Raw genomic sequence first — 12914 nt, forward strand, 5'->3', positions numbered from 1 at the left:
ACAACTGAGGAACTCGGAGCATCTTTTGGACGAGGAGGAGACTCGATAATCCTCTGCCCCCGAGTCTTCAGATCTGACTCGGAAACAATCTCAGGAACAGGAGGATCTACGATGGCACCGTCGATGACGACTTTGTCAGGATGTAAAGGAGAAAGATCCAAGTCGGGAGCAATGACCCTGACTTGCTCCAAGAAAATCCTCCAAGACTCCTCGGCGCCATCAGCAATTGAGTCATCCAACTCATTATATGCCTTCCGAGAGTTCAACAGATCGTTTTTCACGGACACAAGGTCCTTGAATAAGCTTTGATAACTGGCCTGCGCCGTTTTTCTCAGCTCCACCTCCATGTTGTACTGGGCCTGCAAAGCCTTCCCCTTCTCCCGAAAGGTATCTCTCTCCTCCCTCAGCTTGGCAATTTCTTTCTTCAACTCTCCCTCATGCTCTTGATATGAGCGAAGCCTCCCCTCTAGCTCCTCGACCTTCGAGGTCGTCCCTAAAGAGCTAAGGGGAGCCTTCTCAAAAATATCCAAGAGCTTACCACAAACCCCCGCCGCCTTGAGACTCTCCTCCACCATAGTGGTAAGATGACCCCGAACAGACATATCATCCATGCCTATACGAACATGGGGATAGATATTCTTTCGAACAAACTCAAGGGCATCTGCCCTAACCTCAGAAGCACCAGACTCTAAAGTCTTGCGCTTCTTTGGTTCGGGGGAAGGTCGGACGACGGGGAGCGACTGAGAGGGAGCTGAAGAAGAAATTACAATAGGCTTGGAAGAAGTCCCAATGTTACGAGGGGGAGGAGGAGGAGAGATAACCCTGGCGCCACCAGACCGAGCACGAGACTTAGCTTTAGCCTCCTGGACCCTCTGAAAAGATTCTTGAGCGTTTGTCTTTGCCATTTCTGAAAAAAGAAAACAACAATTAAAGAATCTTTCAAGTCGGAATGATCAGTTAATAAGTCAGAAATTTAGCAGATCAGAAAAAACTACCTAGCTGTGATTGAACAAAGGTCGGAGACCCTTGGAGAAATTTTTTAGTATCCAAATATGGGGCCCTCCCCCACACTTCTCGGAGGAACCCCACGACAGCAGCCTCTACCTCATCCAGGTCATCCAGACCATATTTCTCACAAGGGGAGGCCTCCAGCCAGTATAAAGGAAAGTGGGGAAAAGAATTATCATCCAAAAAAAAGGGGTGATGACCCTCTACGGCTTGCACTTTGAAAAAGAAATTTTTAAAGTCATGAAATGATTCATCAAAAAGGGTAAAAATCCTCCGACCTTGTATGGCTCGGAAGGAAACCCATTGTTGTTTATTATTCAACCCACTAAAGGGCTTGGTCATATGAAAGAGATGGAAAAAGATTTTCAGAGAAGTCGGGAAATCCAGAGCATGGCTAATAAATTGGTAGATTTTCAAGAAACCCCAAGAGTTGGGGTGAAGTTGGGTAGGTGCAACCCGACAGTGCTGCAAAACCGACATCTCAAAGTCTGAAAAGGGCAGAAAGACGCCCAGACGGGTGATCATGCACTCATACATAAAAAAGAAGTGGGGAACCGTTTCGTTGGCTCTTCCATGACAGACTCGGTCCTCTGAACCAGGAATAAGTAACTCATATTTAGGCTCATCCTCATCCGAAGTACAGAGCCGATGATGGGCGCGAAGGTGAGTAATAAACTCCGCATCAACCAACGGCTCCTCCCCCAGAACAGTAACGTCAACCCAGTCTACGGAGGCCATTTTCTTTCTCTAAGAAAAACGAAGAAACCTACAAAGGAAAAAAAAAAGAAAAGGGAAGGAAAAATAAAAAAACGAAGGCCTCTAAAAGAAGAGAAAAAAAAGAACCAGGCGCAAGTCTACAAAACCTATTCCTCTACAAAGCAAAATCATACAAAAAGTGCGAAAAAAGAGAAGGAAACTAACCTCTTTTTGGAACGAAGGTAGGTAGAAGCCAAAGTCTCCAGAGCACAAGAACTTAGTACGAGCAAACACGACACGTACAAAGAAAGAAGAAGTTTGAAAGATTGCAGAAACGGAAAATGAAAAGAGAGGGAAAGAATTTATAAACATGCTAAGGGGCATAATGGTAAAAGCGGAGCAGTCATTAATGAGGTTGCACCGTTACCAAAGCCCTCAATCCCTAAATGCTTCCCCAACGGACACGACGCTTGAATTGACGTAACTGTCAGAAACAAAAGGTCGCGAAAATCACGTCGGTTTCAAAACCCGTGAAAGTCGGCTACGAACCCGAGTTAAATACTTGAACCCAAGCCTTAAAAAGATCTTGGGCTCAAGTAGGGGCACTGTTCATACCCTGGCCCAATGTTAAGGGCCCAGGTCCCACTAAAAGGCCCAATCCAATAGGTTAAGCCTTTCTAAGCACCGACCTTCAACAAAAGAAGTCGGTGTTCACTACGACTTGCCTTAAAGAAGTCGGACTTGAGATTAGCTGGCAGATAAGCACTCATTCAAATGAGTAACCGCCCCTAAAATCTCTCTAACCGCTTCACAAAGCCATATCTTAACCTCCCTAAGATAATGGGACGGTTAATATCCTAAAGATACGGCACTACTCCAACGGTGGTTATTGGCTCACCACTATAAGTACACTGACACGGCTCAGGTATCTCTAAGCCCAATACTCTTTAGACCTGCTCACACCCTTGCTAACTTAGGCATCGGAGTGTCTTTGCAGGTACCACCCCCATTCATTCACGCATACACGTCGGAAGGAGGTTCCAGCGTGCCAACCAGCTCGGAGACTACCATCCTTAGGCGATTGGGCTAACTAGCGCCGTCCATTCAATCCATCTCCGGTTACCCACCGTAACAATACTAAAATTTGTGTATTGTATATCAAAATTTATGATTTGTGTATCAAAAATTTTGTATTCTAATTTTTTAAACATTTATAAGAGAAGAAGAAAATAAAAACAATAATAAAATAATAATAAAGAAGGATGATGAAAATAAAAAGAGAAGAGGAAATTAATAATAATATCAACAATAAAATTAAAGAAAGAAGAAGTCAGCCATCGTGACAACGAATTAAGGATGACAGTGACAGTGACAACGACAGCGATATTAAAAAAAAAAAGAAGGAACGAAAGAAAAAAAGAAGTAGCAAGATTATTAATTGAAAGATAAAGTAGCACAAATTTTTATTTTTAAACAACTTTAATTAAACTTGGTTATGAAAATATTTTGGACACCTAGCATTTTTAATAATTTAATCATTATTTTACGAGTAAATTATCATATAGTGTATCTTACAGCAATACAGCATTGGCAGTTGTTGTAATCACTTGGTCAAGGTGGGGTAATGAAAACTTAAATAGTAGATATACACCGACCACCGTGTGAATAAACAAAAATATTGAGAGAATTGATCAAAGCAACTATATATAACTCCTAAAGACTAAAGTTATATCGTGCATTAGGGAGGTCAAAATAAAGGGAATTTGTTTTTTTATTAAAAAATAATTTTCACTCTTTATTGAGAAACACTTTTCGCCATAGCATTTTTTTTTTTACGGAAGCCATAGCATTACTCCAAAATAAAATCCATCAAACAAAAAAGACTCTGCCAATTACAATGTGCAAGAAAGCAGAAGCTCTACGTAGACTTGTATTTCCAAAAAGAGAACACTTTTTTATGTTCTTTTTGACAGGGGACAGTTCCTTTTAACTCGGAAAAGAAACACGTTGGTACCAAGAAAAAAACAAAATGAACGACCTTAACAGTTTTTGCCCCCATGACACGGTCATTTTTCTCTTCCTCTCTTTTATTATTAATACATCGTCCATGTTGGAGCATTTATTTGTAAGCTTCACAAGAATCCATTACTCAAAACTACACAAATGATGAACAATTACTCAAGAATGTTGCTACTCATTTGGTTTTCTCTCATATCTTGCTTTAAAACCACCACTTCAAAAGATAGCTTAAGAATGAGTGAGTATATTCGAGATGGCGAGACTTTAGTCTCGGCAGGTGGAAGCTTTGAAGTTGGTTTCTTCAGCCCCGGAGCTTCGACTCGCCGGTACTTGGGCTTGTGGTATAGAGATGCATCAAGAAACAACACAATTATGTGGGTGGCCAATAGAGAAAGACCCCTTCACAATAAGTCAGGTGTTTTGATATTCAAAGAAACAGGGGATCTTCAACTTCTTAGTGACACAAACAACACCATTTGGTCATCCAATATCTCAAGCAAAGCCTTGAGTAACTCGGTTGCACAGCTCTTGGATTCAGGGAATCTTGTGGTGAAAAATGTACCAGATACTAAGGAGGGAAGCTTTTTGTGGCAGAGTTTTGATTATCCATGCGATACGTATATTCCAGGGATGAAATTCGGCCGAGACTTAGCTACCGGCCTAGACAGATCGCTTTCGTGCTGGAAAAGTACAGAGGATCCTGCTGTGGGAGAATATTCTCTAAGAGTTGATCCTAGGGGATATCCACAGGTAATGCAAATGAAGGGTTCTGTTATAATTAGTAGAATAGGATCATGGAATGGCATTTATTTTACTGGAACTCCAGTTGAAGGCATGAGCATACTTAAGCGTAATTTCGTGTTGAATTCGAAAGAAGTGTATTTTGAGTTTGAAATACTTGATAGGTCCATCTTCTCCATACTCAAAACAAACCCTTCTGGAGATGCACAAGTTATGACTTGGACAAGTCGAACAACAAGCCGGGTTGAAGTTTCCCTAACCGGCGGGCAGTATGCCTGTGGAAGTTATGCCTTGTGTGGTTCAAATTCTGTATGTAGCATGGCTGCTGATGTTGCAACATGCGATTGCGTAAAAGGATACACTCCAAAGTTTCCTGAAAAATGGTACATCTCAGATTGGTCTAGTGGGTGTTCTAGAAAGGTTGCATTGGATTGTGATGATGTAGTAGGGTTCTTGAAGTACAGTGACATGAAATTGCCAGACACATCTTCTTCATGGTATAGTGAGACAATGAACCTTGAAGAATGTCAGAAGTTATGTCTCAAAAATTGTTCTTGTACAGCATATGCAAATTTGGATATCCGCAATGGAGGGAGTGGTTGCCTACTTTGGTTTGGTAATCTTACTGACATGATGCAATTCTCAAAAGGAGGTCAAGACCTTTACATCAAAGTCCCTGCTTCAGAATTAGGTACTCTTCCTTGTATCCATTTCCTTTTCCAGTTTGATTTATTTTGGACTACTGGATTATTGTAGGGTAAATAAGTTGAATAGAGTAGGGTTGTAAAATATGTCAAAATTAACAGATTTTCCAATAATTTATGTTAGCTAATGGTTGCACACACCTTTTATCACTTTAGCCAAATTGAAGAAATTAAACACACTATGCAACTTTTGCCATTTTCAAAAACTCTTTTATGTTCTATCATTCTTTCTGATCGTATTGCAGGTAATAGCCATGGGAATACGAATAAAAAGAAGATAGGAATTGCAGTTGGTGTGGGTATTTTTGGATTAGCAACATCCATCGCCATAACAACAATAATTAGAAATCCAGGTAAATACTATCATAATATGTCATATGCACCCACAAAAGCAAAACCAAAGTAAAAAAAACAAGAAAACAAAGGTGCAAGTTTTGAATAGCATTGACTGGTAGTTCTTTTTCATTGTTGTCCTCCAACCAGCAAGAATACTTAACAGACATAAGCAAAGACAAGAAGATATCAACCTACCAAAATTTGATTTCTCACTCTTAGCCAAAGCTACTGAAAACTTCTCAAGCAATAATAAACTTGGAGAAGGTGGTTTTGGACCGGTATACAAGGTAGAATGAAAAACTAGTCAAGGACTTCTATTTTCTTCAAAAGAAAAATAAACTAAGTAAATTAAATACTGATATTATTATTATAATTTTCAGGGTAAGATGATAGATGGCCAAGAGATAGCTGTGAAAAGACTTTCTAAAAAATCTGGACAAGGGTCGGAAGAGTTCAAGAATGAAGTGATGTTGATAGCTAAACTTCAGCATCGTAATCTCGTGAAGCTTCTTGGCTACTGCATTCAAGGGGAAGAAAAAATATTAATCTATGAGTATATGCCTAACAAAAGCTTGGACTACTTTGTTTTTGGTTAGAATTCCTTTTACTATATATTCTAAGCAACTTTTTGGCAGTTTCAAAAATTCTTACAAGTAATATACTATTACTAAGCATGTCTACCAAATTTGCTAGGTGAAGTCAGAAGAAAGTTGCTAGATTGGCCGAAACGTTTCAACATTATTAGTGGTATTGCTCGAGGACTTCTTTATCTTCATCGAGATTCTAGACTAAGGGTTATTCATAGAGATTTAAAAACTAGCAATATCCTACTAGATGTTGATTTGAATCCAAAAATATCAGACTTTGGGTTGGCTCGAACATTCTCATGTGATCAAGTCGAGGCTAACACTGATAGGGTGGCTGGAACATAGTAAGCAACTTTCAGCCTAATTATGGTCCTTTTAAATTGCATTTATATTTATTTTTGTTTCAACTTGTTCTTTCAGTGGTTATATGTCTCCTGAGTATGCAGTGCATGGACAATTCTCATTAAAATCTGATGTCTTTAGCTACGGTGTAATAGTACTAGAGTTGGTAAGTGGACTAAAAAACAGGGAATTTTCAGACCCAGAAAACAATCTTAATCTTCTTGGACATGTAAGCAAGATGAAAGAACTAGCTAGCTCCAAATTAAATAGCAAAATTGAAATTTCTTTGAATTCACTGATTTGATTTATAAGATTTCCCAGGCATGGCAACTGTGGACAGATGAGAGGCCACTAGAACTATTGGATGAAGAGTTAAAGGAAGGATGCATCCCTACCGAAGTCATACGGTGCATACAAGTGGGTCTGTTATGCGTGCAACAAAGACCAGAAAATAGACCAGACATGTCATCAGTGATTCTAATGTTAAATGGTGAGAAACCATTGCCCATGCCGAAAGTTCCTGCATTTTTGTATTGAAAGAGTGTAGCAATTAAGGTTCTTTGTTAGAAAATTGCAAACTGTAATCAAATTTCCATCACAATGGTAGACATGATTTTTACAGTATTATATGATTCAACAATTACAATGATGACTTGGACAATGTCTCAAAAGGCGGAAAAAAATCTAATTTGTTAGGTAACCAAAGTTATCAGAACAGAGTAACACAACTAAAATTTGGAAATGATATACATGTAACTGGCACAAATAATTTTGGCAAATATGGAAGATACATTGACTAAGTGAAAGAATTACAATTCACTCAAAAAATAAGGAGACAACATTATTTCCACTTTTATATGTTGAGATAACAATTATATAAGAAAGTACTCTCAAACGGAAAGAAAAAACCATACACTATCTCTTATACAATGAGATTACCTTCTCACTAAGATACTCATAGAAAGGACCTAATATTTTTCTCTCTATGACACTCATCTACAACATTCATTCTTGGTATCACATTGTTTTTTATTCTAACACAAGGTTTTCCATGGCCAAATTAACATATAAGGGCAAATGATGTACCACCTATTTATTATAATAGATAAATGGCGGTGAAAGCTAATAACATGCTTTTATCATCTTACACTGTTTCCTTGGTGTTATGATAAAAGTCATACTTTTAGTCTAATATGGTTGCTAGATCTTTCTCGTATGTTTGACAAGTAGTCTTTGAAGAGTTTTACTACAATTGCTTCCAAGTTCACATCGTCTCCTCAATCATCCATGATTCCAACATGTTCTAGCAAGTAACGTTGTTGATAAACATCTTTGTCCAAGTCAACCTTTGCAGCCTGCTTATCTTCATACGGTTACAACATGTCAGTGTTATCACTTTGACAAATTGAAAAATATTGGTCTTCTGAGTCTAGAAATAACCAAGCTTCACTATTGCTATTAACATGCTTCCTTGTTCCAATTACATGTTGATATTCTAGAGTGATTTTTCAATTTTCATCATCAAAATTAACTTTGCTATTTCACATCATTTCTATTCACTTACCCTTGAAAATAATTTTACATTTTTTTCACTTAATAAGATGTTTGTGTTTGTACCACTTTTGGGATAGTGTATTTAAGTTAACCTCTTCTGCTAATATAACAATAAATATTGGATGGTGAATTTCTATTATACTCACAATACTATAAATTATATTTTAAAAGCATTGAAAATCCTATAAAATTGGGGGGGAAAATTGAGTACCAAAGCAACTGTCAATAAATAAATAGCTCACCAAAACTATATAAACAATGAAGCAACTATGAATTGGTGGTCGAGAATCCTAGAATTTCTTAAATTTTATATGACTGGGTAAAAATAATATTCATTGAAGGTTAGCTAAGAAATACACAAGTAACTTACAAAATAAATAATAAGAGAAACACATCACTTGAAAGTCCAATCCTTCCTGGGAAGGCTATATACTATACATAAACTTATTTATTTCATTTCAAACTTGTGTGATTGATACTAACCATACTATTTTCATTTCAAATACGTAATTTGAGAGTTGACTTGACTTTGATGAGGACAATGAAAGATTCCTCACATGAACATACTTATTTTTTAACAGGGAAAGACTTTAATATTTGATCCCCCAATGATAAAATCATTCTATCCTCCTCCTAATAATACAATGCAAATCCTACCATTAAAACTCATCCTCCTACTTCCTAATAGGAAAATCACCAATGATGGGTATGGATAATTTAAGAACATTAGTTATTTGGTTCTTTCTCATGTCCTGCATGAGAACCACCACTTCATCAGACAGCCTAGGAATGGCACAATATATCCGAGACGGTGAATCTTTAGTCTCAGCTGGTGGAAGCTCTGAACTTGGTTTCTTCAGCCCTGGAACTTCGACAAGTCGATATTTGGGTGTGTGGTACAGAGATACATCAGGAAATCCAACAGTTGTGTGGGTAGCTAACAGAGAAAGACCCCTTCACAACAAGTCAGGAGTTTTGCAATTCAACAAAATGGGGATTCTTCAGCTTCTTGATGAGACAAACAACACTGTTTGGTCGTCCAACATATCCAGCAAATCCTGGAGTAACTCAATTGCACGGATTTTGGATTCGGGAAATCTTGTAGTGACAAATGGGAAAAATATTTATAACAGCAGCTTTTTGTGGCAGAGTTTTGATTACCCTTGTGATACATTGATGCCTGGAATGAAGATTGGATGGAACTTTGTTACTGGTCAGGAAAAATATGTATCAAGCTGGAAAAGTGAAGAAGATCCTGCTGTGGGAGAGTATACTATAAAAATTGATCCCAGAGGATATCCACAAATAATGGTAATGAAAGGATCTCTTATATCTTTCAGAGGTGGATCATGGAATGGCCTTTATTTTACTGGATCTCCATCTCAGAACACACAAACATTTAGATCCAATTTTGTATTGAATGGAAAAGAGGTGTATTATGAGTTTGAAATGCTTGATACTTCCATTTTCACAGTACTTAAAGAATACCCTTCTGGTAATGGACAATATCTGGTTTGGACAAGCCAAACAAGAAACAAGGTACAAGTTACCCAGGTTGCGAACCAAGGTGGGTGTGAAAGGTATGCCTATTGTGGTTCAAATGCTATATGCATTGTGGATAGTAATGTTGCAATATGCAAGTGTCTGAAAGGGTATATTCCCAATCCCAAGTTTCCTAAATCACAAAATATGTCATATTGGTCCAATGGTTGTGAGAGAAAGGTTGCACTGGATTGCAATAACACCAATGGCTTCTTGAGGTACACAGGCATAAAATTGCCAGACACATCTTCTTCATGGTATAGTGAGACAATGAACCTCCAGGAATGTCAAAAGTTTTGCCTGAAAAACTGTTCTTGTTCAGCATATTCAAGTTTGGATATTCGTAATGGAGGAAGTGGTTGTCTAATTTGGTTTCATAATCTTACTGACATTATACAATTCTCACAAGGGGGTCAAGACCTTTACCTAAAAGTCCCTTCTTCAGAATTGGGTACCTTTCTTTTCTCCCTTTAGTTTCTCTCTATTTTGATTTATTGTGGATTTTGGAATTATTCTAAGGTAACTAATAGTATTTTGGATTCCATTGCTATGTCTCACCTATGGTTTGGATAATATTTTCTCTCCTATAGATTTTGTGCATACTATACTTTTGGTTTTGGAAACAAAAGTACAAACACTATAAGTAGAATTGGGTAGTTTTGTAAGTTTGAAAACTGGAAAGGTGAGTTAAACTAAGCATTTTTGTATTGTAGCTTGAAATGCCATGCTTAAGAAGAGAGAGAATACTGTACTTGAAGCAAGATCTTCCGGTAACAAGATTTTTCTAGCCTCTTTGGTATAAACTGTACCTAAATATGTTGAATTATTAATATACGGAAGTTTCAAAGTCACAGAAATTTTTGGAATAGGAGTAGTACTTATTGTTATTATATTAGCAATGCAATGAATGCATATTAGTTGTTAAATAGTAATTATTTTTAGAATAAATACACTATATTAGTCACTCAAAATTTGAAGAAAGTGGAACAAACTATGTCAAAGTAGAATCTTTTGTACTAAGTTGAGGAGTAATGAAGTTCAACATTTTTCTGACAATATTGCAGCTGCTAATGGCCATGGAAACATCAAGCAAAAGAAGGTAGGAATTGCAGTTGGTGTGATTATTTTCGGATTAATCACATGTGTCAGCATAATGATTATACATCCAGGTAGATATCCTTATGAGTTAATTTGCCATCTGCCATAAATACCGAAAAAATAGAGAAAACAAAATATGGAAGTTGTTTGTTATAGACCCTCAGCTATTATTGACTGTTGTCTTCCAATCAATTAGGGACAAGAAAAATAATTTACAGAGAAAAACAGATGCAAGAAGATATTGATCTACCAGCATTCAATTTCTCAGTCTTAGCTAAAGCTACCGAAAAATTTTCAAGCAGTAACAAACTTGGAGAAGGTGGTTTTGGAGAAGTATACAAGGTGAAATAGTAAAAAAAGAATTCATCAGTTTCTATTTCCCTTAAAGAAACTCTAATGGTGCTAATGATTACTTTTCAGGGTACATTGACTGATGGGCAAGAGTTAGCCATAAAAAGACTTTCAAAAAAGTCTGGCCAAGGGTTGGAAGAGTTCAAAACTGAAGTGGCGTTGATAGCCAAACTTCAGCATCGTAATCTTGTGAAGCTTCTTGGTTTTTGCATTCAAGGAGTAGAAAAAATATTGGTCTATGAATACATGCCGAACAAAAGCCTGGACTACTTCATTTCTGGTTGGACCCTTTTCTACTGTATATTCTAAAATTTTTATGACAATATTAATATTTCATATGTATAGTTTGTGTAGTTTTGAATTCTACAAGTGGTAAACTAAGCATGTCTACTTGATTTTTAGATGAAATTAGAAGGAAGTTGCTAGATTGGCCTAAACGTTTCAACATTATTAGCGGCATTGCTCGTGGACTTCTTTATCTTCATCAAGATTCTAGATTAAGAATTATTCATAGAGATCTAAAAACCAGCAACATTTTGCTGGATGCAAATTTGAATCCTAAAATATCAGACTTTGGCTTGGCACGAACATTCTTAGGTGATCAAGTGGAGGCTAACACAAACAGGATAGCTGGAACATAGTAAGTAAGATTCAATCTAATCTTGGTCCTTTATGATTGCATTTGTATTAATTTTGGTTTCAAATTGTGCTTTCAGTGGTTATATGCCTCCTGAGTATGCAGTACATGGGCAATTCTCAATGAAGTCTGATGTGTTTAGCTATGGTGTGATAGTACTAGAGTTGTTAAGTGGAAAGAAGAACAGGGAATTCTCTGACCCGGAAAACTACCTTAATCTTCTTGGACATGTTAGCAAAATGACTTGACTTAACTATACCAACTAATAGTCTAATTCAGATTTCTTCTTTTCTAATTTAACATTCTAATTTCCAATACTTTAGGCATGGAGATTATGGACTGATGACAGACCATTGGAGCTATTGGATGAATTGTTAAAGGGATGCACCCATTCTGAAGTCATAAGATGCATACAAGTGGGCCTATTATGTGTGCAACAAAGACCGGAAGACCGACCAGACATGTTATCTGTGGTCCTAATGCTAAATGGTGAGAAATTGTTGCCCAAGCCAAAGGTCCCTGGTTTTTATATTGAAAGAGGTGTTACAATTGAAGCAGATACCGTGTTGGGAAACGGCACACCGTTTTCAGCCAACGAAATTTCCATGACATTGTTAAATGCAAGATAGTATATGGACGCGAGAGAGTGACATGATTTTATCTTATTATATGGAATAATCAGGTTATTATAGCATGAGTGCAGAATAGGCTAAGCTTTTATAGTCCTAGATTCAATATATTTGCTATGGATTTCTACTTTTGTCTTAAATTTCAACATATCCTAACACCTGTGTGGAATAAACAAAAAGTTCTGTACATTTTAAGGTATGTTAGATGAAATCTTATCCCATCTCAAAAGTTAATTCTTTTAATTTATGTAGCAGGGGTTGGTTGATTCTTATCCTATCTTATGCAGTTTAAACCAGATAAATAAACAAATAAAATTCCATTTTTTAAGACAAAACGCAGGAGCAATGCAACACTACAAATCGTTAATCAAGACATCAAGAAACAGAATTTACCTCCATTGAGAACTGAATCTTTGCTGATTCTTATCACAGAAATTTAACCTACAGAAATATAACTAACACATGAAATGTAGTCCCGAAAAACAAAAATTAAGAGCAAATTTGTCAATTTGGGGAAAAGGTGATATCTAATTTTACCGTCACAAACTTTGGAATGCTTCGGATTTGCCTGAAAATCATAAACAACAGACTGTAGCAGCTGCTTGAACTCATAATACTATGTCAACTGAAGTTACTCAGCGGATTTTTGGAGCCAGAAGTGGTTACGAAT

At 37.0% G+C, this 12914-nt stretch overlaps 1 protein-coding gene across 1 annotated transcript; it reads left to right on the forward strand.

Moving 5' to 3' along the window:
- The first annotated feature begins 3823 nt into the window (after positions 1–3823).
- LOC130948953 (uncharacterized) lies at positions 3824–12526 on the forward strand. The gene is made up of 14 exons (XM_057877805.1): positions 3824–5155; positions 5414–5521; positions 5652–5791; positions 5885–6095; positions 6198–6435; positions 6512–6599; positions 6755–6963; positions 8650–9980; positions 10594–10698; positions 10824–10969; positions 11048–11258; positions 11381–11618; positions 11695–11845; positions 11939–12526. The coding sequence occupies exons 1-14, from the start codon at positions 3868–3870 to the stop codon at positions 12242–12244; spliced, it is 4770 nt and encodes a 1589-aa protein (XP_057733788.1). The 5' UTR covers positions 3824–3867; the 3' UTR covers positions 12245–12526.
- The last annotated feature ends 388 nt before the right edge of the window (positions 12527–12914 follow it).

Source organism: Arachis stenosperma, chromosome 9, assembly GCF_014773155.1.
Source record: "Arachis stenosperma cultivar V10309 chromosome 9, arast.V10309.gnm1.PFL2, whole genome shotgun sequence".
Classification (NCBI taxonomy): domain Eukaryota; kingdom Viridiplantae; phylum Streptophyta; class Magnoliopsida; order Fabales; family Fabaceae; genus Arachis; species Arachis stenosperma.

Coding starts and splice junctions, on each gene's coding strand:
- LOC130948953 (XM_057877805.1), top strand. CDS start 3,868: ATGATGAACAATTACTCAAGAATGTTGCTACTCATTTGGTTTTCTCTC. Junction 5,792..5,884: donor GTTTTGGACCGGTATACAAG/GTAGAATGAAAA, acceptor TATAATTTTCAG/GGTAAGATGATAGATGGCCA. Junction 6,096..6,197: donor CTTGGACTACTTTGTTTTTG/GTTAGAATTCCT, acceptor CAAATTTGCTAG/GTGAAGTCAGAAGAAAGTTG.